The sequence below is a fragment of the Apodemus sylvaticus genome, chromosome 14 (assembly GCF_947179515.1).
Source record: "Apodemus sylvaticus chromosome 14, mApoSyl1.1, whole genome shotgun sequence".
NCBI classification, from domain to species: Eukaryota; Metazoa; Chordata; class Mammalia; order Rodentia; family Muridae; genus Apodemus; species Apodemus sylvaticus.
In genome coordinates this window covers 33,856,503-33,881,530 of record NC_067485.1, presented here as the reverse complement: position 1 = coordinate 33,881,530, position 25,028 = coordinate 33,856,503, and the positions used below count along the sequence as shown (strand labels likewise).

At 40.7% G+C, this 25,028-nt stretch overlaps 1 protein-coding gene across 2 annotated transcripts in view; it reads right to left on the bottom strand.

Moving 5' to 3' along the window:
• The window catches only part of Mylk4 (myosin light chain kinase family member 4), a 75,697-nt gene that overhangs the window by 12,031 nt on the left and 38,638 nt on the right, over positions 1-25,028 (bottom strand). Inside the window, exons 2-7 of one of the 2 annotated variants that reach the window (XM_052156992.1) lie at positions 8,202-8,280; positions 7,458-7,878; positions 5,658-5,947; positions 3,617-3,722; positions 933-1,026; positions 746-855 (exon numbers count right to left, since the gene is read on the bottom strand). In XM_052156992.1, the coding sequence (XP_052012952.1) occupies positions 746-855; positions 933-1,026; positions 3,617-3,722; positions 5,658-5,947; positions 7,458-7,878; positions 8,202-8,280 (1,100 nt within the window). The remainder of the gene's footprint in view (positions 1-745; positions 856-932; positions 1,027-3,616; positions 3,723-5,657; positions 5,948-7,457; positions 7,879-8,201; positions 8,281-25,028) is intronic. The other variant, XM_052156993.1, reaches the window with a different exon arrangement.

Below are 25,028 nucleotides of genomic sequence, written 5' to 3'. Positions count from 1 at the left end.
CTTGCATTTGTGGTGGGTGTGTTGGGGGGTCAGTGGGAGGACTTGGATAGAAAGCACCACGTCACACGCACAGGGCGGGCGCTCTCCCTCCTGCCCGAGCTGATGGAATCCTCACAAGCGTGCTTCTGAGATGAAGCTGCTCAGCCTAGTGTCAGGGCGGCCTCGGCAGGTGCTTTATGTTCACGAGTGCTTACCCAGCCCTCACTCATGGCTTCACATGCTTGGTTTGAGCTACTCACGGGTACCCGTGATCAGTGTAGCACAAGATATTCTGAAATAGAGACCACATTCACCACGCAACATATACTGTCATGATTGTTCCGTTTTACGATGAGCTGCTAACGTATAAGCAAATATTTACCATGGTTATTTAAGAACCTATGGGCTCAGCACTATTTCCATTCTTAGGCATCCATTAAAGGCTTTAGAACATGTTCTTGAGGACAAGGGAGACAACTGTTGAGGGAAACAAAGCTCACAAACCACTCTCCTCTAGATTGCCCAGGATAAAGTCCAGCCTTGGTTTGTGACACAGTTTAGATCCAGGCCACATCTATTTTGTTCTCTGTGTCTCATCAGTGAGTCACACTGGAAGATTGCACTTAACAGCCATTTCCTTTCTGACCCTGGCAAGATCCCATGTCTCCTACAACTCCGACCCAGAGGTGTACTACCCATGGTCCTGGCTGAGTCACGAGTGCTGCGCAGAAGGTGTGTGAGGTGGATGGGAGGAGAGGACACCTACTACTCCATGACAAGGATGATGTCATGCTTGGACTCAAAGGCATCATAGAGCTGGATGAGGTTCACGTGGTCCAGCTGGTTCATGATGCTGATCTCGTTCTTCACATCCTCCTGAGGAGAAGGAAACAGTCTGTTAGAGTGGTGGAGACTGGTCCAGATGAGAGAGACTCACCCCCCGTGGCCTTTACCTTGTCCTTTGCACCTCTAATCTTAATGATTTTAGCAGCCAGCTTCAGGCCTGTTGCTTTCTCTTCACACTTATGGACCTGGCCAAATCGCCCCCTGTCAAAGAAGAGACAGTTCAGTTAGGCACTGTAGTCTGCAGGGCTGTGTATCAGCCCCTGCCAGGTGGACAGTATGAGTTGCCTAGGCATTTGTCTCTTGAGTGAGCAAACCTACAAGTACACCTAGTGTATCTAGAATAGCACTGGTCAAGGTGAGTTCTAAGAATTGCCTATATCCCCCTTATAGATGGAGCATTAAGAATACTGCATCTAGGGCCCTGCATCTGCCCAATACATGCAGGAAGGCATGGCCCCAGAGTTCAGCTGATTCATAGGTATACTAAAATTTGAAAGCCACTAGTGCAGATAATAAAAAAAAACTTTCTGAATACATATGAATGTAGAAAATTGGAATTTATAAGCATATGAACAATACAACCTATAGGTCAAAGATATTAAAATCATTCTAGAAATTGCATTTAAATAAAATAACAATTTGGACATAGAATCATAAAATCAAAAGTACATATTTTAGCCAATGAGTTCCCAGTGAAGACTTTTATGTTAGCTTAAATAACAATTTAATACTTTATAAGATAGCTGACTTCCATGAACATGATTTAACTGTGTCTGTAGAGGTTCAAGTGGTAGAAACTGAGTCCTCGGAGCAGAGATATTGATAGCTGTATTGAGTCTTTAAGACCTAGAACCTAAGTAACCGGTAGGTAACTGTTTCACTAGAGGTTTTTGATATAGTTCTTATTGTGCCCTAGTTAGTTGTCAAGAAAGAGTATTTACAAAGCAAACTCCAATTGCTCTATGACTTCCTGTTCTATACAATTCATTCTCTTTTTTAATCTGTCTCTGCTCTGTCTCTCTGTCTCTCTCCCTCCCTCCTTTTTCTTTCTTTCTTCCTTTGTCTTCCCCACTTTCCTGCTTTCTAGCTCTCTTTGTCTCTCTGTCTCTGTCTGTCTCTGTTTCTCTCTCTCTCTCTCTCTCTCTCTCTCTCTCTCTCTGATCTACTATAATGTGATGCAGCAAAAGGGCTCTTCACTATAGCCAAGTGATGCTGGTAGTACATTACTAATTCTCCAGAACTGTAGACTGAGTAACTTTGTGTCATCACAAAGTACCCAGCCTCAGTATTTTATTATAATAGAAAACAGAATACTGTGGCTTCTCACTTATGTAACTGTATTCAGAAGTGTATACACCAGGGCAATGTGATTTGCTTCCCTTAATGCTTATTTAATAAAGCAAGGTAGGACATAGGTCTTTGCTCTGTGCATGGTAGCTTTCACTGCAGAGAGTGAAAGGGAATCTTCCATAACAACATAGCAAACCATAAAAAGACTGTTCCTGTCACCTGCAGAGATGAGTGTGATTGTGCTTGACATGTACAGGGGTAGTATCACCCAAAATTACTCTGCACTGCCATGAGTACACATAAGTGACTACTTAGATCCCAACACTCATTATAGTTGCCCTCTGGACTGGCACATGTGAATACAGGCCCAAGTACTTCCCATGTAACCATGAGGAAGGGAATGTCTTTTTCTCATTAGCACTAATCCTAGAGGTGCCTGGTCAGTAGAGATGTCCCTTCACTGTCTGACTCCAGCAACCTCTCCATGCTAAGGCTCTCACATGACTTGTTCCAGAAGGACCTTGATACTGAGGCTACCACGTAAGATCCGTGCTGGAACACCAGACTCATGCTAGCTGAACACAGACAAAGAGAGAGACACAAGTTAGCCTGAGGGAAGAAAGGTTTGTTTTGACTCCTGGGTTCAGCCTATGGCCACCCAGCCCTGGTGCTTTGTGCCTGCAGCAGCACAGAATGGCATGGGAGCAGAAGAGCTGCTCTCTTCATGGAAGCCAGGAAGTAAAGGGTAGCAAAGGATGAGAATCCACAGACTCCACTACTCCTTTCAAGGACAGGCTGCCTAATTTCAGATACACCCACGTCCTAAAGTTGCCACCATCTTCCAATAATGCCAACTAGTAGCCTATAGTCTCTTATACACATTGGGAGAGAATTTTTTTTAACCCAGATGACAACATTGACATATAAGTACCCTAACACTCCAGAGAAGAAGACGAACCAAGGAAAACTGTTGAGAATCCAGCGGTAATTGGCCTGTTTCAATACCTCCTTCCAAGGAAAAGATAAGCTACTGCATAATGAACACTTTGCTACTAACATGTCTACTACTAACACTTTACTGCTAACTGATGCCCTGTACTTGGTGGAAATAGCAATTAAAGCTAAAACAGTAGAAATGGAAACCCAGCAAGAATGAGAGAAAGATGAAATCCATGCATCTGATGCACCTCATCTCCTAGGGGCTAAACCTGGCTTTAGACAGTTCCTGGACCTTCTGGCAACTCACACTGGGTTTTTCCTACTCTTAGACTTTATGATGTGGCAAATAAAGCAGATGTTAAATGAGAAGTATAGTCACCATGACAACTTTATGGGACAGGTGACATTTTTCAAAAATGGTTAAAACTTCTTGAAATGTTTGTCCTTAGTGTTTGCAGTTTTCAAGTCAAGACCAGCAAACATTTTCATGTCTTGGGCTCTTGCCCTGGGAAGGCTCCCTGCTTTTACTGAGGGGTCGCAGTTCAAGCAGAGCTTCACTCACCCTCCTAGGATCTCAGATTTGCTCACAGTGTACAAACTGTCAACTGCAGTGTGTTTGGCCATTACAATCCGATGATCAAATGGGGCGGCAGGAGCAGGGACATCATCTGTAAGATGAGAAGAGAGAGTCTGTCCATCAAGAAGTCTGATCTCCTTTCAGCACCCAGCAGCATGTCTCAGAGTAAAAAATCTACTCATGTAAAACTGAAATACAAATGGCCACCTCTCTTATTCCTAATGATGCTAGATATAAATTTCCATTTCATGTATGAACGGACTCTAACTGAAGAATATATTTTCTGGTGTCTTTGAAAAGAAATGCCATTCATAAACTCTTTAGGGTCACTCTTAGATAATGCAAAACAGCAAGAAATTTGAAGTTCCAAGACAGTCATATCCCTGGGGCTGGTACTGATGCTCAGTGGAGAAGTACTTTCCTAGCATTGACGAGATTCTTGGTCTGATCTCCAGCACCTCAATTATTTTTTCTTATATGCCTCCAAGCTCAGGACCATTTTTCATTTGACCATGAGAAATTAATCGATCCGTTATTTTGGAAAATGACCCTGTATAATTCATATTTTAATTAAAGCATAGAGGAAAGGGGGGAAACATGAATTATTTCCTTATGTCACTGAAATAGTTGATATTATATATTACTCTTTTAAAGTGTTTTAGTCTTTATTTCAGTGGCATTTAAAGTGCAGAGTTGAATTTTCCCCAGCTGAATGGAAATAAAACACCCAATAAAACTATGCAAGTTATATTCTACAGCTATCCAATTTCTCCCACTTTCCACCGTCTACCATGCATATTTAAGTGATAGTTCATATCTGCATGATCCTAACATAAATAGCAACTCAATAACATCTCTCCTAATGATCTTCATATCCCCAGGACCACTGCTGTTCATGAGTTTGCTCATCCTCATTTAATTATTAAAACAGCTACTACATACACTCAGCAAGGGTATAAAGAGAGGGGGGTGAGAACAGCTATGTTCTTTATTTTATTAACTAGTTCATTCATTCATTTAATTTTATTTTTTTTTTAAAGACAGGGTTTCTCTGTATAGCCTTGGATGTCCTGGAACTCAGAGATACACCTCTGCCTCCTGAGTGCTGGAGTTAAAGGTGTGAACTACCATTGTCTGGCTCCAAAACAGCTAAGTTATTTAAACTTGGCATTTATCTAATACATATTTCCTGAGCACTTATCTTATTCTAAGTATACTACTAAATAGTAATATTAATTATGTTCAATTAATTCGGCATTTTTATATTCAGATAACACAAATCTCTTGGAATTTAATTTTATGTAAACATTTACCTCTCTTGCCATAAATATACTTGAGAAAAAATCATGAGAGAATTCTTCACGAAGCATTCATTGCTTCAGATTTAATTCAGGCTGGGAAGATATCTCAGCGGGTAAAAGAGCTTTGTGTGCAAGCCTAAAGGCATGAGTTTGGATCCCTAGGATCCAAGTAAAAGCGTAGCATTGTTCCTATAAACCAAATATTATAGCCACAAGCCAAGCTTCAGTCTCAAAGAAATATGGTGGAAAATGATATCTCAGGATAGTTGATGTCCTTCTTTGGCCTCCACACTATACAAGTTTTCACCCTAAGTACATATATTTGTAGGCATTATATATATATATATATATATATATATATATATATATATATATATAATATTCACACATACCTAAAATAGATAATAGATGATAGATTATAGATAGATAGATAGATAGATAATAAATAGATCATAGACAGATAGATAATAGATCAATGATAGGTAATAGATGGATAGGTAATAGGTAATGGATGATAGACAGACAGACAGATAGATGCACAGACATATAGACAGACAGATAGGGCTGTTTCTCTTGCCTATGTAAAGGTTGTTCAAGTTAAACATAATAATGACTTTTATATGGTGTATGCCTCCATAAACCTGTTAGGATAAGAGAAGTTAAGTTGGAATCCTTGCTGGGATAGTTAGGAAGCTTTAAAGTCCAGAACAAAAGGCATTTCCTACCCAGTGGGACTGCCGGGTCTTGCTCTCTAGAGGCGGCCATTCTATCCTGGAGTCTCTCATCCAGGCTGCTGGCTTCTCTGGCTTCCTCTGCCCTGGATGTGCGCTCTTCCCCCATACTCAGTACATCTATTCTGCTCTTTTTGTTGTCCTCACTCAGGAAGCACTCCTCTGCCACCCTGCGCTTACTGCTGCCAGTAGACTCTGTCTGTTCAGCATTCTGGAAAGTGGATCCTGATGCTGAATTTCCAAGGATTCCTGGCGTAGAAATGGTCTTTAGATTACTGATGCACCTGGAAAATAAAATACATTTGCAGTTTTCAAAGATTCAAGGGAAAATATTCAGATTGTCAAAACTCTTTGGAAATCAATACTTTCTCATGACAGTGTCTGGAGAAGACGATGTGACACAGAGACAACCAGTCTAGCAGTTGAGGACATCAAAACTAAGTAGATTTAGAAACAGAGTCTACCAAGGACCTCACTATGAGCCCTAAAGTTGTCATTTATGAAACCTAACTTACGGACTGGAGCGATGGCTCAGTGGTTAAGAGCACTGACTGCTCTTCCAGAGGTCCTAAGTTCAATTCCCAGTGACCACATGGTTGCTCACAACCATCTGTAATGGGATCTAGTGCCCTATTCTTGTGTGTCTGAAAAGAGCTACAGTGTACTCACATACATGAAATAAACAAATCTTTAAAAAAAAAAAAGAAACCTAACTTAATAGAAGAGGAGAAATTACAGCAAAGAAGCAATAATCTCTCTAAAGATTGACATCCACTGAAGCCATTATTGGCGGAAGAGTTGTTTTAATTAGTATGTTTTGGCAGGTACAGGTCTTTCTAAGCATATCTTGTAGTGATGGACTTCAATAACAATCATGATTAATATATTGAAAATTAGATTTCTTCAAGTTTAATTTCAAATGCTTTATGCTAAAGCTAAGTAATAATCATGTCTTGAAGACATCAGAGGTACTTGATTACTCTTTATTCCAAACACACAGTCATCATGCTTAGAGTAGCTAAGATTCATTGGATACAAAAATTCCTGTATTTGTACTTTACACTTCATAATTTTAAGGAAGAAACTTAGTCAATTATCTACTTCCTACAATACAAGGGAAGAAATCACCATTGCATGGATTAGGCCAACTCAGGTTGGGTTTTTAATTTACAGCTCAACATAACCATTATTTAATTCTTAGCTCTAGAAAGGATATTCTTTTCTTTGTTTTTAAATGGCAGAACTTTTTCCACTTAACTTTTAATAATACTGATTGCTGGAGATAATAAAAATGGTGATTTTGGTGTTAAGACTCAGAAACAATCAGATGAGGCTCAGTGAGGGAGCTCAGGCTTAACTTGAGCAAGGCCCTAAGCTCTATCCCCAGTGGAGAGAAGCAAGGAAAGAAGAAAGAAAGGGGCAGAGGGATAGAGAGAAGGAGGAAAGAAGGGAGGGGAGAAAGAAAGAGAGGGAAGGAAAAAGAAATAATTGAAAATATTGGCAAGAAGAAAGAGAAATCGCAGAATAATAGCAAAATGTAGCCATGAAAAATCAATGTAAGAAAGAATGGGTCCTAAAAATTGCCTGTAAAACTGTATTCATTTTTCTTTCAGAGTGGCCTCAAATATCACAGCACAAAAATTTGTTAGACATATCAACTGGGGATGTGTAGTATGGCAGCACTACCTTTCGTGGGACATGAGAGGCATGAAATACAGATGTGTAGTACTGTGACACTACCTTCCATGAGACATGAGAGGCATGAACTACAGATGTGTAGTATTGCGACACTACCTTTCATGGGATAGACCCCCATTTGTGTCCTCAGTGTGCTGGCTTTCAGTCGAGTGTTTGTCCAGCACTGTTCCACTTGCAGCTGTTGAAGCTCTGTTCTCAGCTTCTATTCCTCTGGAAACTTCCTTAGAAGAAACCCCCTTTTTCCTTCCATTGTTATCTTCAGTGTCTTGTTTATCTCCCAGGTTGTTGCTTTCTTGTTTCTCTAGACCCTCTATGCATAGAGCATCTTTTGCACCTGCATTCTCTCTGAGCTCTAAGGAAATACTCTGAACAAGTTCTATCTTGTCTTGTCTTTCCACATGACATATGACGCAACTCCTCTGCGCTTCTGAGGCACTGGTCTTCTCTGCATTTTTCTTGTTGAGTTTGGTAATCTTTTCTTTCTCAGAAGAGAATTGGTCTTTCTGATCAGATCTCTCTAGAAGCCACAGAACACAAAACATTTTAATGAAGAATGGGCATGGTCACTTTAATTTTGGCTTATTTAATGGCACCTGTCTTCTGGTTCCTTTCTAACATTAGATTTAAGCTTTCAGAAGCAAAGCAGAATAAAATATGCCTAGTTGACTGATAAGTGCATGTCAAGAGATCTTATTTGTCACGGGCATGGCCAATCCCAATCTAATAAAGATATTAATAAAACAGCACTCCTTTCCACAGGATTCAGGAATGTGTGGTTTCCTCTGAATAAGAGTAACAACAGAACTTTCTCCATAACTAGTAAATCTCCTAGGATGTTACCTGTGAGAGCTGATGTCCTTCCTCCTTTGACAGTTGTCCTTTCATTTAGTGCATGGTTGGACCATATATTGTCCTCAGCCTGTGGGTGCACAATCAAGCCATTGAGGTTACCAACAGTGTACACATTGCTTAGCTTCAGCACTATCAACACAGACTATCCAATTCTTCATGTGAAGAGCATCATAGAACAATGAATGGTTAGCATTGTACCAGGCCTCTCCCAACCAACACCAGGAGAAACCTGGTGAGAGCCTAAAGAACCGACTTCAGACAATTACAATTTAATTTCTTAATTAGTTTTACAGTGCATAATACATTATTGCTGACTATATTAATCTGTTGTGCAAAAGTATCTCAACCCTATTCTTGTCTATCTTAAATGTTGTTAATTAAAAATAATATTAACAAATCAAAATGTTTCCAAAGATTCCTAAATTTCCTCAGGAGTAAGAAGAAATGTTTTCCAAGTTGAAACTAATATATTATATAATTCAACCATGGATGGCAAACTCACAGAAACTGATAGTCATATAAAGTATAAAATAATCTGAATTAATGGAACCCTGTATAAACAGCAATATCAATGAAAATGAGCTCACTGTTTTCAAAAAAAACTCTGTCATGGGGTGTAGAAGATAGCCCAACTTCTTTACTTCATTAAAGGGTATGGATAATGTGTTGGCCACTCTTGGCCTCCACTTTAGTTGTCTTGGTTTGGCTCACATATAAACTGAATAAAAATCAGAGAATAAATCAGAGGGGGTTTACTAAATTATGAAGACATGAAGGCAGTGAGGTAACAATGGGCATTTTCATCCCCTAGAACATACCTTTCTTCCAAGCAGTTAAATGTTCTCATAATCCTAGCTTCCCAGGGTTAGCTTAACAAACCCTTTCACATATCATGTGATGGGTGAACATTAGCCTAATGTACACAAGTTATAAGCTATACATTATAAATTGATAAAATCATATGAAGCCACAGGAAAACGGTCCCTCTTCTTATATGATTTGCCAGGATTTCTGCAAATATGAAATATCACAAAAGTGTAGAATATAAGGATTAAGACAAATTGCAAATACTCTTATAATTCAGAAAGTTTCCTTTTTCCAGATATGCAACTCACAACACAGAGGCACATTTAGTGCATTTATAAAAAGCCAAGGTTGGAGATCAAAGCTATAGAAAGCTTCACACTTTTAAGTGCAATACAGAGATGGCAGGGGAAAAGGTCAATTTCCTTGGGTGAAGCCAGTTGCTATTTCTGTATATGGGCACAGAAGTTGGTACTCATACAATACCAGCGTCCCTTGTAATAGTTCACCAAACTGTTTTTGATGATGATAATGTGGTCATGATGATGGAGATAATGGTGATGAAGATGATAATGATAGCTAACAAATATTGGGCAATACAGTCTGTGAGAAATTCTTTGATGCACTTTGCAGGGTTAACTCACTTCTGATCCTCAGAAACCCTTTGAGAGAGACTATCAACCACATTTTTATAATGAAGTCAGGATTCTAATTCATTTCTGTTTGGTCTGTGCTCTTATGACAGCATATTCTGTACTATTTTTCTGGTATAGAAAAGGGATTTTAGTCAACCTATATAGTTAGTATTGTTTGGGATCTACCACAGAGGAGGCACCATAGAATAATAAGAGTTAACAGTTGGAGCCCTAAAATAAAATCATTAGCACAGCAAGGACGAGACATGTGCTCATCAGTTAAAAGACTAACTAGAATCAACACAGAAGAGGGGAGAAAGAGATAATTTAATTTTAATTCTAAAAAGTCAAATGGGGCAGTTTAACAAGTTGTGTTGGTTGCATTTTATATTTGACCCTTGGTAATTTCTCTTCTGAAATGAATATGTCTGGAGTATTGGTAAGCACCATGCTTTGGGTTTTAATCTGTGTATCATAAATGTCACAGTAAAAGCAAAAATTAGCTTAATAATGATGAAAATCTGGTGTGTTTATTCCAAACCATTAAAATATGTAAAAGTAAGAGTTTGGTTATATAACGGCAGAACCAGTCGGACCACGAGTAACCCCTGAGAATGTGAGCATGGTGTGTTATAACTGTTCAGACAGAGTCTGGCCTGGCCATGGGCAGAAGCTGTCAGTGCTGAAGGCACAGCAGCCAGCCAAGCAGAACATATTGTAATTATGTATCACACGTTTTACCACTTAAATATGCAAAGCCTCCATTCATTGCTACAGGCTGTTTGTAGTTTCATTTCCCTATGTAATACTGACATCTAGAGGAACTTTGAACTGATGCGTCTCTAATAAGCTGAAAAATCTTTTCCTTTCTGCACCTAGCAACCTAGTGGGCCTTCACTCCAAAGTCTTGTCATTTTGCATCTCCGTTCCTCCAGAGGAGTTCCTAAAATAGGGCACAGGTCTACAGATACATTTTATTTGTCATCCCAAAATGGCATTTATTTCCTATGAATGTAGCGGTCAGGATCAATGCTGTTAAACCAGACATTGCTAAAACCATTCCAATCATCTCGCAAGGGAGGAAGCTGCTTCAGGATTGTGCTCCTTTACTCGATTCCCGAGAGGAACAAGAAAGCTCATTTCATTCAAATCCATTTATTCATCATTTCAAAAACATGTATGAATTTTCATATGGACACCTTTGGCAGCTTCTACCAATTCCTTTTACAACAACTCTTTTTAAATTTATATTTACATGGTTTGAAATGTATATTAATAAAATTGGGCAAACAATTTATGAGTTACTATAATAAATGTCTCTAGGAATAAGCAAGCCCACATTCATTATCAGTGCTTCCCACACACATCACACCACGCCACCTCTGCAGTGTCATGGATGTCACTCTCCATAGTGATCACATCCAAATTCTCTCAGAAGTGAGGGATAATGAAAGGGAAATTAACCCCCAAGGGCAACTTGTGCCTGCTCCTTCTATCATCCAGTCAATAGAAACTATGCTTTTACTTCCATTACTTAATTTATTCACTTTCCATCCCATCGCTGTCCCCTCCTCATACCGCCCCACAGTCCCTCTCCTGAACCCCCTATACCCTTCTCCTCTGAAAGAATGTGGACATGCTCAAATCAATTCTAAAATGGATTTAACCTTAACCATTACAATAAGAGTTAAACTCCACTAGACCTCCGCAATATTGTCACCAGCTTTTGTGTTGTTGGGCCCCTGGGCTATGGAGTGTTCTATTTTTGTTTCTCTAGCACCTGAATGAGAGAATTTAGGGCTCTAAAAAAAATGTCTAGGAAAGCAAGGTGCAATGAAAGGAGAAAGCGCTTGCAGAAATGGGTGTGTCAGTGTGGGAGCATTCTGCCATTAGGCTTTGTCATGGGAAAGCAAGGGTTCCCTGGGGAGAGGAGCATCTTGGAGCGTCCTTGACACTCATATCCGTCATTTCACTTCAAAACAAAATGCTACATGACAATTATATCCCTGAATTTGGGCCTTAGAGTTGCTTCAGAACAGAAATGTGTAATATCACACATGCAACATGACCAAGACTGGATTCCCAATAGTGGTTTTGTATTTTATTGTTATGGCAATGCCCTGGTGAGCAATTTCTTGTCATTTTAACCCAATTTCCAGTAATATAAAAACAAAGTTATGATGTAAAGTGGCTGTGTTAAATTTTAATTAAGTTCTTAATGGGAGAATTGAGAATAAAAAATTCTTGAATATAAAGAGGATAATTTTTAGAAAAATAGTAAAAGAAACTATGTTTTCCTATTTGAGTATAAAAGATTAAGTTTAACATTTTGTGTCTATTTGTTTGTTTGCGGTGTGTGTGCCACAGCAGAGTGTGGCGGTCAGAAGACAGCTTGAGTTGATTTCTCTTCTTCCACTATGTGGGGGCTGGAAACTGAGTACAGGTCACTGTCTCCAGAGAAGTCGCCTGTATCTGCTGAGCCGTCTCACCAGCCTGATGAACGATTACTCTCAGAGATTGTTTGCAAGCAAATCTAGTTCCCTTGTCCTGCAGACACTCTCAGATTCCTGGTGCACAAAACAGAGAAAATGCCCAGTATCTCTGGTAGACAGGAGGGATCCTCTCTCACCCAGCACAGCCTGTGTTGTGGGTTGTGACGACTGCCATGAGGTAAGCTAGGACAGGGTCTCACTGACAGAATCTAGGAAGGAAAGTGTTGGCCTTGTCCTCAGAACCGAGGGAGTGGCTCCTCCCTGAGCTGCGGGTGACATCAGGCAGAATCAGTCACCTGAGTAAATAACCCTGCCCAGAAAACGGAAGCCAGTGGATGTGCCCACACATCAGGGAACAGTGCTGCATTCAGAACCATGAAAACTGGACTTCAGGAGTCTGACGTTAAGGCTGCTGGCACAGCAAAGTCTAATTAGACCATCCGTCAAGTGAAGATACATGAAATATAATATGGAATTTAAGTTCCAATTTTTGAAAAGAAACTGCATTCTTCAGTCTTTTCCAGCAGAAAAAGCCAGCACAGCATAATGTTGGTCCAAACATCTTCTTTGGCCGTTCCTTGGTGACAAAGGTCTTTTGTCTTTCTTTCTTTCTTTCTTTCTTTCTTTCTTTCTTTCTTTCTTTCTTTCTTTCTTTCTTTCTTTCTTTTTATTTTTGTCTTCTTTCTTTCACTGAAGGCTAAACCTAGGACTTCATGCATGCTAAACAAGCCCAAAGCCCAGATCCCACCTGGATAGTATGTCTGAAGGAGTTTTGAAAGACTAGTGGCTAGGGCTGGCCACAGAGGACGGAGTGTGGACTCCCAGTGTCTACTCCACCTTTATTGAGGTACAGGCTACAGGTCACAACAGCTGCTATCTCTGGCAATTTTTCGAAAAAAAAAATCAGTTTGAAACAAGCAAACTATAAATTTTTATCTAATGCTTAGTCCCTCCCACTGGGTACTTAGTCATACCTATCCTATACCAGATTGATGTGCTGACTCACACTAAGACATTATTTAAAAAAAAAAAAACCACATTTCTTTATAAAAATTTACTTATTTTTGCTTTATGTGTATGGGTATTTTACCTGGGGATATGTGTGGTGTACATGTGTGCCTAGATCCTGAGAAGGCCAGTAGTAGGTACTAGATCCTTTAGAACTGGAGTCTCAGGTGGGTGCTGGGAATTGAGTGTGGGTCCTTTGGAAGAGCAGCCAGATCTCTCACCCGCCCTCCTGCCCATCCCTCATCTCCTCACATTTATTTCTCCTTCCATCCTCACAAATGAGAATTAAAGTGGAAATGTAAAGGTTCTTTGGAGGGTCCGTTGTGTTGGATGGTGTTTTGCTGGGGCAGACACGTGAAGGAGTGTTTTCCTGAAGTGGACACATGTGAAAGACTAAGGCAGACTCATGAAGGGACGTTTCACTGAAGCAGGCACAGAAGAGAGGATGTTCTGTTGAAGCAAGCATGTGAAAGGACACGTGATGAAGGATTCTCTGCTAATGGCATGCATGCATCTGCCTGCCTTACATTCCACAGCTGAGCTCCATTTGTCGGGACTCTGTGGAGTCGGGCTGATTGGATGCATGTGCTGAGGCAAGGCCTGAGCTGAGGCCAGGCACGTGGAGGACACATGATGTTTGGAGAGGTATGAATAGGACTCAACGGAGTCACAGAGACAGAGTTTGACTTGCTGGTATAGCTAGCTGTGCAATACTCTCTCCTCTTCACTGATCCTCACTTCCCTGAGAGAGGCACAGCCAAGGACTTCTCCTGGTGTTCCTCCTGGTCCTCGTCTTGGCCCCTCCTGCTGACTTGAGCTGAAGTGAAAGTCTGCCTGTCTCTGTTAGGTCATGTCGCCACTGTTGCTATCCCAATTCTGCTGAACTGGACTGCTGGTATATCCATAAAGTTTTCGCCAGTGGAACAAGTTACTGCTGTCTGTTAACCTGTGAACTGAACTCTCGATTTCCAGACAACATAGACAGGAGTTGCTCCAAAGAATCTTTCTAAAGAGGTCCACTTTTCCCATATCCTTTCTTTTCCACTACCTCTGGAGAGTAGTGGGCTACAAGGGAGGTAAAGTATTTAAGAGCCATCATTAAAAATAGGATTTGAAAAAATTAAAGTTACAGAGAATGCAGCGTCGTTAGGCTTTGCTTGTTTTTTCCTCAAACGATGACTTTTCTTCATAACACTCCTACCATCCACATCTGCCTTCTTTTGCTCCAAAAAAAATCTTGGCTCTGAATGCCAGGTCCCTGCTTCTAACGGTTCTAATAAAAGTGGTAGTAGAGGAGGTGGGTCTCAGACCCTGGAGTCCTCTTAGCTCTGAGGCGGGATTTTCCCTATCCAATTACATTAAAATATTAGTGCAGCAGGAGGCCTGTGATTGGACAGGGAAAAGGGAAGCAGAGCGAGAGTTGCAGAGAGAGAGAGCATCTAAGGAGGAATGGGAGGAAGGCCAAGATGGAAGCAGATGGACAGGAAGGAGAACCTGAACCAGCGTGGCTTTAAATAGCCACAGGTAGTTATGATATCATAAAGGTTAGAATTTTGGGATAATTTGTCTTATCTGGGTGGGCGGTTTTTATCATCAATTGGTTCTGAAATTATTGTATTAGCATTTTATGAATTGAGAATGTATTGATATGTAAACATGACTTGTTAAGTATAAGCTTCAAGGGTTTTGACTTGCTTGGTTACTGGAATGTGGGACCGCTGACTACAGGGGTTTATGGCCGAGAAGGAAATAGTGGCTCCAGAGACAATCAAACCAGAGCTGGAAACAAAGCAATTGGTAGCTGTGGCCGCTACCTAGAGATAGAGCCAGAGGGACCACGCCAGCCGGGGCAGAGGGTTGTGGCAGCTGACCGCTGGGTAGATGGTTGTGTGCAGCTGGCATGGCAGAGAAGGGAACTCTGGAGCTCTGCCCCACCCCTACCCCAGAATGATGGCGGGCAAAGAGTAGCCCAGCAGGACCACACTGGGGCAGAGTGTGGCCGGAAGTATCATGGTCTTTTTTAATATTTCCTGCAACATAACCCCACTCACAGTTGTGTGAATGTATGTACTTGTGAGCCACCAGTCCATCCTTCACCTCCCCAAAGCCCATTTTACGTATCAGATGTTCATTCCTTACTCCCATAAAAGCTACGAGCAGAGTACCTAAAAACCCTTCCTCTTTCTTACCCTTGACCCAGGTATACAATATGTAAGTTGGAATCATCCAAAGCATTACCATGGGGACCCCAAATCCCCTTTCCAGAGTGATCTATGGGATACCTAAGGAGAACTGTAAAATAATATCCCTAACTATGCCTCTGGTCCTCTGTCTGAAGACCTCCTGGTTGCTTCTTAGCCACTGTGTGATAAGTAGCCAGGGAAGGGCTGAAGCTGATGGGGAGAAACATCATTGGACAGGGCACAGATTTATAGATCTTTATATAAAAGTAAGTCTGAAAAGCATAAGCATGGTATCCTTTTGTCTCCGTGGGATTCTGTGTCAGGATAACACTTGAGCATGTCAAAACCAGCACTGCCACTTTTAAGAAATTGTGAATGTGGGCCGGTGTATGAGAAAACAAATTCAAAGGGAATCCTCACTGCTTTACATGCATTTGGTTAAGCCAAGTCTTACATGTAAAATTCTTTTTTGTACTACACAAGACTAAATCTTGGAAGATTTGCACATGAAGTTTACAGTGTTTTTTCATCACCCAATAAAGCTTTTGATTTCTTCCACTGCAGACAGTTTTAAGAGTGTTCATTTCACTTGGTGTTCTCAGCATGCATTTTATTTTAGTCTCAATTTTATCCTTCTCCCTCCTGTCTCCCACCCCAAGCATTTGTCCTATCAACCCCCATTCCCCTAGAACATCTCTCTGTGGTGGCATATGCTGGCAAAGCCTGGGTAGGAACACAGTGTCTTTTAGTGGAGGGGATATGTTATCCTGTGGATAGTGGATAGTAAGGTCCTCAGAGATCTAAACTTAGACTAACTGGGCAAAATACTTAACCTCTTGCCTTCTGCATGTTCCCCACAAGTAGAAAATGCTACGATCTACTACAAAGCAGAATGGCTTTTGGAAGACTAACATTTTAAATCAATAAGAAGCTACAAAGCTCTTCAAAATGTTACTAAACTTGGTATATGTAATATGAAGCCTAGATAAAAACTAATGGCCAGGGGTGGGGGTGTGGTTGCTGGTAAGTCACTCTAATGGTAAAGTCTAGAGACTTGAACTGAATCCCTGGAATTCACATAGTAGAAGGAGAGAACAGAATCGTAGACCATACACATTTCATAGCCTGCACATAGCATTGAGAAAGTAAATAGTTTAAAAACCTAATTGGTTCTAAACACACTAATCCTTTAGTTGTTTGCAACCTTCCAGTCAACATGGGTCTGTGTACTGGCAGTGATAGCATTACCTGAAACCCTATTAGAAATGCATACAAGGTCTAGAAGAGCAGCTTAGAGGTGCATTGGCTGATTAGGTGATTGGCACACATGCCTCTGGGTCCTGACATCAGCACAAGAAAGGGAGGGAGGGAAGGAGAGAGGGAGGGAGGGAGGGAAGGAGGGATGGAGGGAGGGGAAACAAGAAACAAAGCGAGCAGAATCCTAGCCCCCACTATTAGTCCTCAGATAATTTCTATGCACATTAAAATTTGAGAACATAGAACTAGAAAATCCATATAATAAACTAATGTGAAAAAATTACCCAAATATTTGTGATGACCTTATGAATCGTTTTTAATGCTGCCTTCATCCTTAAAGATCTCACCAGCTAATCTCTTACATACATGAACTCACAGGAAAGGCAGCAGGAATGGGAAAATGGCTGACAACACAGTGCTGGTCTGCCTGTCTGCTGGCCTCAAAGGGAGTCACATTCAAGAACCCAACACTTGAAATAACACCAATAAGGTTCTCAGAGTGTCCAGACCTGACAATGACCAGGCCTCCCAGCAGGAGCTGGGAAAGGACAATGGATGGTAGGTATATCATGCTTAGAACTTTCTGGTAATTTCAGGGTATAGAGACTTTCAGATTTGGCTCTCAGAGAAAAACAACATTAAGACTGGTGCAACTATGCAAGAGTTCCAGAGAACTGGGAATATAGTTATTAGGGTATCTGAAGGAAACTGGTCCCAGGATTTCTGTTGACATTAAAACCCACAGATGCTCAAGTTTCTTGCATCAAATGGTGTAGCCCTTACATGGAAACTACATGCTTCCAATTATCTGTAGCTTCCTGATGCTGTTTAGTGTCATGCAACTCTGGGTGAATGAGTGGTTGTTAGATTCCACCACTTGGGAAATAATGATGTCTGTACATGTGCAAAGCTGACAAAAATTGTCCCCAAAATGTTCAGTTGGATAAATCTAGAGGTGCAGTAATCCTTGTATGTAGAAAGTAAGTTTGCACATGATGATTGACTTCATCAGAGCAAAGAATACAGTTATAATAAAACAAGCTTTTTGACTTGCATTCTCCTTATAAATGTGCCCAAAAGTACTTTCATGTAGAGAAAATTGCCAATCTGTATCACCGTAAAAAATAATAGTCTTCTTAGACTACAAATATTTGTGTCACCACTAACATCTGGAACTCTATTCCTACTGTGGTTTTAAAAAATAATTCACCACTTGGCCACCTTCTCAACAAATGTCTTATCGCTAATGAAAATCAGAACATGAACTGTAAATGTTCATTTGTTATTCACATTTCTCCACTGAACACAACTTCTTCAACATGTTTAACTCCTTTAGCACATTAGTGCAGAGAGATTTCATGAGTGCTTTTGGTGAGAAAGAAGAGGTTTCAATTAGTCATGGTCACTGCCACTGTTCAATCTATTATAATTATCCAATATTCTTCCCAGAAGGCAAGAGTAAACAGTAGCTATTTCCTTTGAAATAGCTGATGAAACTTCTGTATACATTACCTAACCTAACACTACATAGGTGTAAAATAAATGTTTTTATATTTTACTGTTAAAGTCCTTCACAGCCAGGTGTGGAAGTACTATGTCTACTGTTCCAGTTATCTATGAGATGAGGCAGGATCACTTTTGCCCACAGTTCAGGACTAGCTTAGCCTAGACAACATAGAAAGGCCTGCCTTGAGGGAAATGTCATGTGTGTAATTCTACTGTCCCTTCTGTTTTATAAAATGACAGAATGGCTGAGAAGTTAGATGACAGTCTGACACCATCAGTGAGTACACACTGAAGCTTCTGATACAATAAAGCACTCCTCGGGTGCTTTGCCACGGTCTTTCCGGTGGAGGGGCTCCTAAGTAAGAATGTCTCTGTAGCTCATGAAGGAAGCAGTCTGGACTTATCTCCTTAGCATCTGTAGTTCATGTCTACTTCTCAGGAGGCAGGAGCTCCACTTGGGGTTAAGACCAGGCTCTCACTGCATCAGCAACATCAACCAGAATTCTGCAGCTGACTCAGTCAATGAAGTCTCCCAAGTGTCCCTATCTCTAAATGTGACTGGAGAACACGAACTCAGCATTCCACTTGTTATAAATCCTAGGTTTTGAGTTCATAATAGATGCTCTGTGTCAGGTGTTAGTGTGCATGCAAGCCTTAATTTATGCTCTGCTTAGAATCCTCTGTGGAGAAGCACATTCTTAGTACCAGTTTTTATTTGAAGAAAAATAACATGGAAATAAAGACAAGGAAATTTGGGGGGGGGGGTTGATGGATAAGTTTAGGACCTTGTCCAAGGTGATAGCATCAAGGGTGTTACCCGTGTCTAAACTCAACAAAATGTACTTTTTGGGTGTGTGCTATTTATACCACAGAATAAAGGTTTTTAAATGGATGCAATAGCAGACACGATGAGGCCAGATTGTGGTGGTGTCGCACAACTTTGGTCCCAGCACTTGGGAGGAAGAGGCAGGTAGATCTCTATCTTTGTGAGTTTGAGGCCAATCTGGTCTACAGAGTGAGTACACAGCCAGGACTACACAGAGAGACCTTGTCTTGAAAAAACAACCCACAAAACTAGAGTAGTGACTGTGTTAATAGGTTTTACATCGGTATAACCAATTCCTGAGCTGATCAGCTTTACAGCAAGACAAGGAATATCCATGCTTGTAGTTTTTGGAGGTTTCAGTGCAGGATAAGTTGGACCCATTGCTCTGAGCTGCCCGGTGACACACTCATAAACAAAATGCTATATGGAAGAAAAAAGAAAGGAATATGCTAGTATCCCATAATGCCTCAATGCAGTTCTCTCAATGAGCTAAAAGTTCCAACTGGATGTCACACCACCTCCCAACTGTGCCACCTTGAGGACCAAGGTCTTCACACCTGTGCTTGGAGTGGGGGTGCTTGAGATCTAATTTAGCAATGCCTGTGGTATCTAAAAAGAATCCTCAGACTCAGCCTTTGCCTGTGCAGAGCTTGAAAACTATGAGTGCTACCTTCCTTCTTTGGCAGTGGAAGTCTCCAAATGGAACTCTCCAGAGGAGAAGAAAAGACATATGCAGGCAGATTCGCTCTTCTTCCACTCTGCCAAGAGCAGCAGTAAATTGATGTTTACAGTGAGGTGACAGCTGGCCTCCGCAGAACACCACAGTCTCAGATGGAAAGTTCAACTATGGGCATCCCGAGGACAGAACTCAATTCTGTTTCCAGTTAGAAGGCTCGTATAAAACCATGCTCCATCTGTGTTTACCACATGCAGCTGTGCCTTCCCAACTGCTTAGCCCCTAACTTTCTCTCCGTTGTGAACACTGCCCTGCAGAAGCACACAGACACAACCACCTGAAGCACATCTTGTGAGCAAATGCTGCACAAGACAACGCGGGCCATACATGTGTGCTTTTGCCAAGTGACTGAAGCCTTGCATGTTTCACATTCGCAGCCTGAGACAATTCACCAAATCGCAGAATGGAAATCCAAACTGTAAAGTGAGAAATGTCTTCAAAACATACAAGGAATTTTTTCCAGTCATCCTAATTCTCTCATTATTTTTGTGTATTAAAATTGAGGTGGTAGTCTAAATATACTTTAATTTCACATGTAATAAGATTGGTTCATTCTGTCATTTAACAGTCACTAATAAAACTGTTCATTTTGATTTGATTCAGTTCTATACTGATACGTGTCTCAAATCGATCTCATTGTGGGTGGAGCAGCCGTATGCAAATGTGTGACTCGATGTGGCAACATCCCGAAAACTGAACATGGAAAGTGTTTTTTGTGTAATTACTTTGCTGTTGTTCATCCTTTAGCCACTCTCACAAAATCAATGGTCTTGGCGTGAAGTTGTTCTACCTAACAGACTCGTAGTGTGACGTAAAAAGGAATATGTTCGGGCTCCAGCCAGATGCCATAAACATGACAAGAACTTTATCATTTGATACTTTTAGTTTGTATCACCTGAAATTTTTTCTCTACTTACAATATTATAATAAATGTCAAAGTCAAATTTATTTTCCCTTTTGAATTTAAAAAATGAAAAAACAAATGAAGACTATATTCTTATGAAAATTAACATTATAAAAATGAGGGTTCCAGCTGTCAAAAAACCCTCTACCCCAAATCCTAAAACCTATATTTTTTCAAATTATTAAATAATTAAGGTTGATTTATTTCAAAAAATGGATAATTAGTTTTAATGAAATTGCATTCCATTTAAATGCATTATATTTTTATTAAAATATTGTTCCTATCACTACGAATTCAACTAAATTCACTTTCATAGAGTACATATAAACTTTTCCTTCTAAAAATCTAATTTATTAATATTTAAAAATAAGAATTTTGATAGCAATAATCTCAACTTTGTATTGAGAGATACTCTATAGCATGTTTTATTCAAATAGTAGGTAATGTTAAAGAAAATTTCCCTGCTAAATCACAAAAAATAATCAAAGAACACTAGCTCAAAATAATAATGAAAAAGCTGGGAAAGCTAGTAATGAATCTGTAAGCCATTTATACGTAAAAAAAAAAATGTTGTAAACATTGCTGGACCAGAAAGAAGGCTCAGTGGGTAAGATCGCTTGCCATGCAAGTCTGAGGATGAATTCAGTTCCCTGAACCTGTCATGGAAGGACAGAATGAACTCCTAAGAGTTGTCCTCTGACCTACACACACACACACACACACACACACACACACACACACTTGAACACACATACAGAGAGAGACACACACACAAGGGACACATGTAGACACACACACACACACAAAGAAGACATACAGACACACAGAGAGACACATTCACACACATACATTAATATACTCACACACACACACTCACACAGGCTCACACGCATACACTATCATATACACAAACACACAGACTCACACATACACACAGACATATAATGAGAAAAATTTATGTGTGCTCATGAGTAGTATTTCTTAATGAAAATCCCACTTTTAAAATTTGGCCTTTGAGAGTTACATGTGGTTTCACTCTTTTTGCAATCATTTTGTGAGTTAATCTTAGCATAGACAAGAGTTGGTGTTTGCATATCAGGGCTTAACTTTGCAAGTTTGCCCCACAGTGGACTCTCCTTTGTCATCTTGACTGTGTGAGAGGGGAGAAATGACTCACCTGTTAACAAAACAGGAGGAGTTATCCAAAACCAAAAACTGCACATTTACTTTGACACAAGTCCTTCCTGTCTGCTCTGATAGCCATGATCGTCACCCAGTGCTTAGGGCTCCTAGAAGCTCACAGCTACTGACAAGGGCTGCTCTGGGTTAGTCAGGACTCTGTCCTAGCCCACTTCTTCTCTTAGCTTGTCACTTTGCAGTCCATGTGATCACTGCAAGTTCTAGTTTCTATAGAGGAAGAAGGTACTTCCATGCAGACTCCTTAAATTACAGAAAGAGCTGAGTTCTTCTTCTGAGATATATACATTATCTTGTATGGCTCGTATCCCTGACATCATGGGGTTTCCTTCTAAATGAGCAAATCTAATATGGGACCTTTTAAAACAAAATCTAGACAGTTTAACCTCCATTGACAAGCTATACAGCTGTGAAAGCAGTATAGCCATTCTCGTAGAAGATGATTAGACCTGTTCACCATGGCTGCTGTGGCATGCCTCCTGCTGGGATGCCATCACCTCTCTACACTGGCTGTCTTAGTCAGCATTTCTATTCCTGCACAAACATCATGACCAAGGAGCAAGTTGGGGAGGAAAGGGTTTATTCAGCTTACACTTCTGCATTGCTGTTCATCACAAAAGGAAGTCAGGACTGGAACTCAAGCAGGTTAGGAAGCAGGAACTGATGCAGAGGCCATGGAGAGATGTTCCTTACTGGCTTGCTTCCCCTGGCTTGCTCAGCCTGCTCTCTTTTAGAACCCAGGACTACCAGCCGAGGGATGGCACCATCCACACTGGGCCCTCCCGCCTTGATCACTAATTGAGAAAATGCCCCACAGCTGGATCTCATGGAGGCACTTCCTCAACTGAAGCTCCTTTCTCTGTGATAACTCCAGCCTGTGTCAAGTTGACACACAAAACCAGCCTGTACACTGGCCATCATACTGCCCTGACTGACCTCTCCTAGACTAGACTTATTGGCATCTATGAACACTGAACACATTTATTCTCACTCCTCCTGGTAAACTCATCCTCTACACCAATCATTTCAAAACGTATCTCTATTCCTCTAAAACAATAATTACTAAATCCTAACATTTGATTATACTATAAAGGGTGTGTGTGTGTGTGTGTGTGTGTGTGTGTGTGTTATACATGTGCGTGAGTGTGCACACCTGTATGTCCATGGAGGTCAGGGGATGCTGGCTCTGGCTGACCTGTTATTTCTACCTGATTCCTTTGACCCAGGGACTTTCAATGAACTTGGAACTAGGCTGGTGGCCAGCAGCCTCAGCAATGTTCCTTTCTCCACCTCATGCAACACTCATGTGCAGCCACACTTAGCTCTTGACATGAGTGCTGGGAATTTGAACTCGGGTACTCATACTTGCCCAGAAAGTACTTTTACCTCCTGAGTCATATCCCCAAACCCAAGGATTTTGAACTTTATGTATCAAAAAGAAAAAGTCATTTTATATAATCTTATTCTCTAAATTGGTTTGTTGCTTTAGATGCAGAATGTTCCTCACAGGAAATGTACTAGAGGTTTAGTCTTCAACTTGGTGCTTCTGGGAGGCAGTGGAAATTTTAAGAACCAAGGCTTAGTGATGGGTCTTAGGTCACTGGGAATATATCATCAAAGGGATTGAGGGATGTCAGTCCTTTCCTTTGTCTCTATTTCCAGACTGCATAAGATAAACTTCATTCCACTACAGGCTCCTTGCCATGATATGTTGCCCTCACCCACATGATCCACAAAGTAATAGAGTTGCCTGACCATAAATTAGAATCCCCTAAACTATGAGCTAAATTCATCTGTGACTCATTTGTAGAACTATGGAATTTGGAGCAGAGAGCCTGATCTGTGAAGAATTTTCACCTCTAAGAATCCAAGGTTAAGGCTTCAGAGATGTCTCAGTAAAAAGTCTGTCATGCAAACCCAAGGACTTGAGTTCAGATCTTCAGCAACCATGTAAAGGCCAGACAGGAGATCCTTGGTGCACACTGGCCAATTGAATCAGTGAGATTCAGGTTAGTGAGAGGTCCTTCATGAAAAATAAAGTAGAAGATAATCGAGGAAAACCTGATGTCATTGACCTCTGGCCTTCACAAACTCTCTCTCTCTCTCTCTCTCTCTCTCTCTCTCCTAATCTTTTAGATGTGTTACTAACCATAACTTCATGATCATGTGCCTCTATTCCCTGTTACAATGTCTAATTCAGCTCTGTTGCTTTTGTTGCAGTAAAGATGAAATCAAATGTGGACAAGACTTTACCTTAATTTTCTAACTTTGTGTTACTTTGATACAGAAGGACAACTGTTTGGGTGCCTTACATGAGCTTTTCTTTTCTTTTTTCTTTTTTTTTTATTAAGTCTTTTTTATTATTATTATTTTTTATTCGATATAATTTATTTACATTTCAAATGATTTCCCCTTTTCTAGCCCCCCCACTCCCCGAAAGTCACGTAAGCCCCCTTCTCTTCCCCTGTCCTCCCTCCCACCCCTTCCCAGTTCCCCGTTCTGGTTTTGCTGAGTACTGTTTCACTGAGTCTTTCCAGAACCAGGGACCACTCCTCCTTTCTTCTTGTATCTCATTTGATGTGTGGATTATGTTTTGGGTATTCCAGTTTTCTAGGTTAATAACCACTTATTAGTGAGTGCATACCATGATTCACTTTTTGAGTCTGGGTTACCTCACTTAGTATGATGTTCTCTAGCTCCATCCATTTGCCTAAGAATTTCATGAATTCATTGTTTCTAATGGCTGAATAGTACTCCATTGTGTAGATATACCACATTTTTTGTATCCACTCTTCTGTTGAGGGATACCTGGGTTCTTTCCAGCATCTGGCAATTATAAATAGGGCTGCTATGAACATAGTAGAGCATGTATCCTTATTACATGGTGGGGAATCCTCTGGGTATATGCCCAGGAGTGGTATAGCAGGATCTTCTGGAAGTGAGGTGCCCAGTTTTCGGAGAAACCTCCAGACTGATTTCCAGAGTGGTTGTACCAATTTGCAACCCCACCAGCAGTGGAGGAGTGTTCCTCTTTCTCCACACCCTCTCCAACACCTGCTGTCTCCTGAATTTTTAATCTTAGCCATTCTGACTGGTGTAAGATGAAATCTTAGGGTTGTTTTGATTTGCATTTCCCTAATGACTAATGAAGTTGAGCATTTTTTAAGATGCTTCTCCGCCATCCGAAGTTCTTCAGGTGAGAATTCTTTGTTTAACTCTGTACCCCATTTTTAATAGGGTTGTTCAGTTTTCTAGAGTCTAACTTCT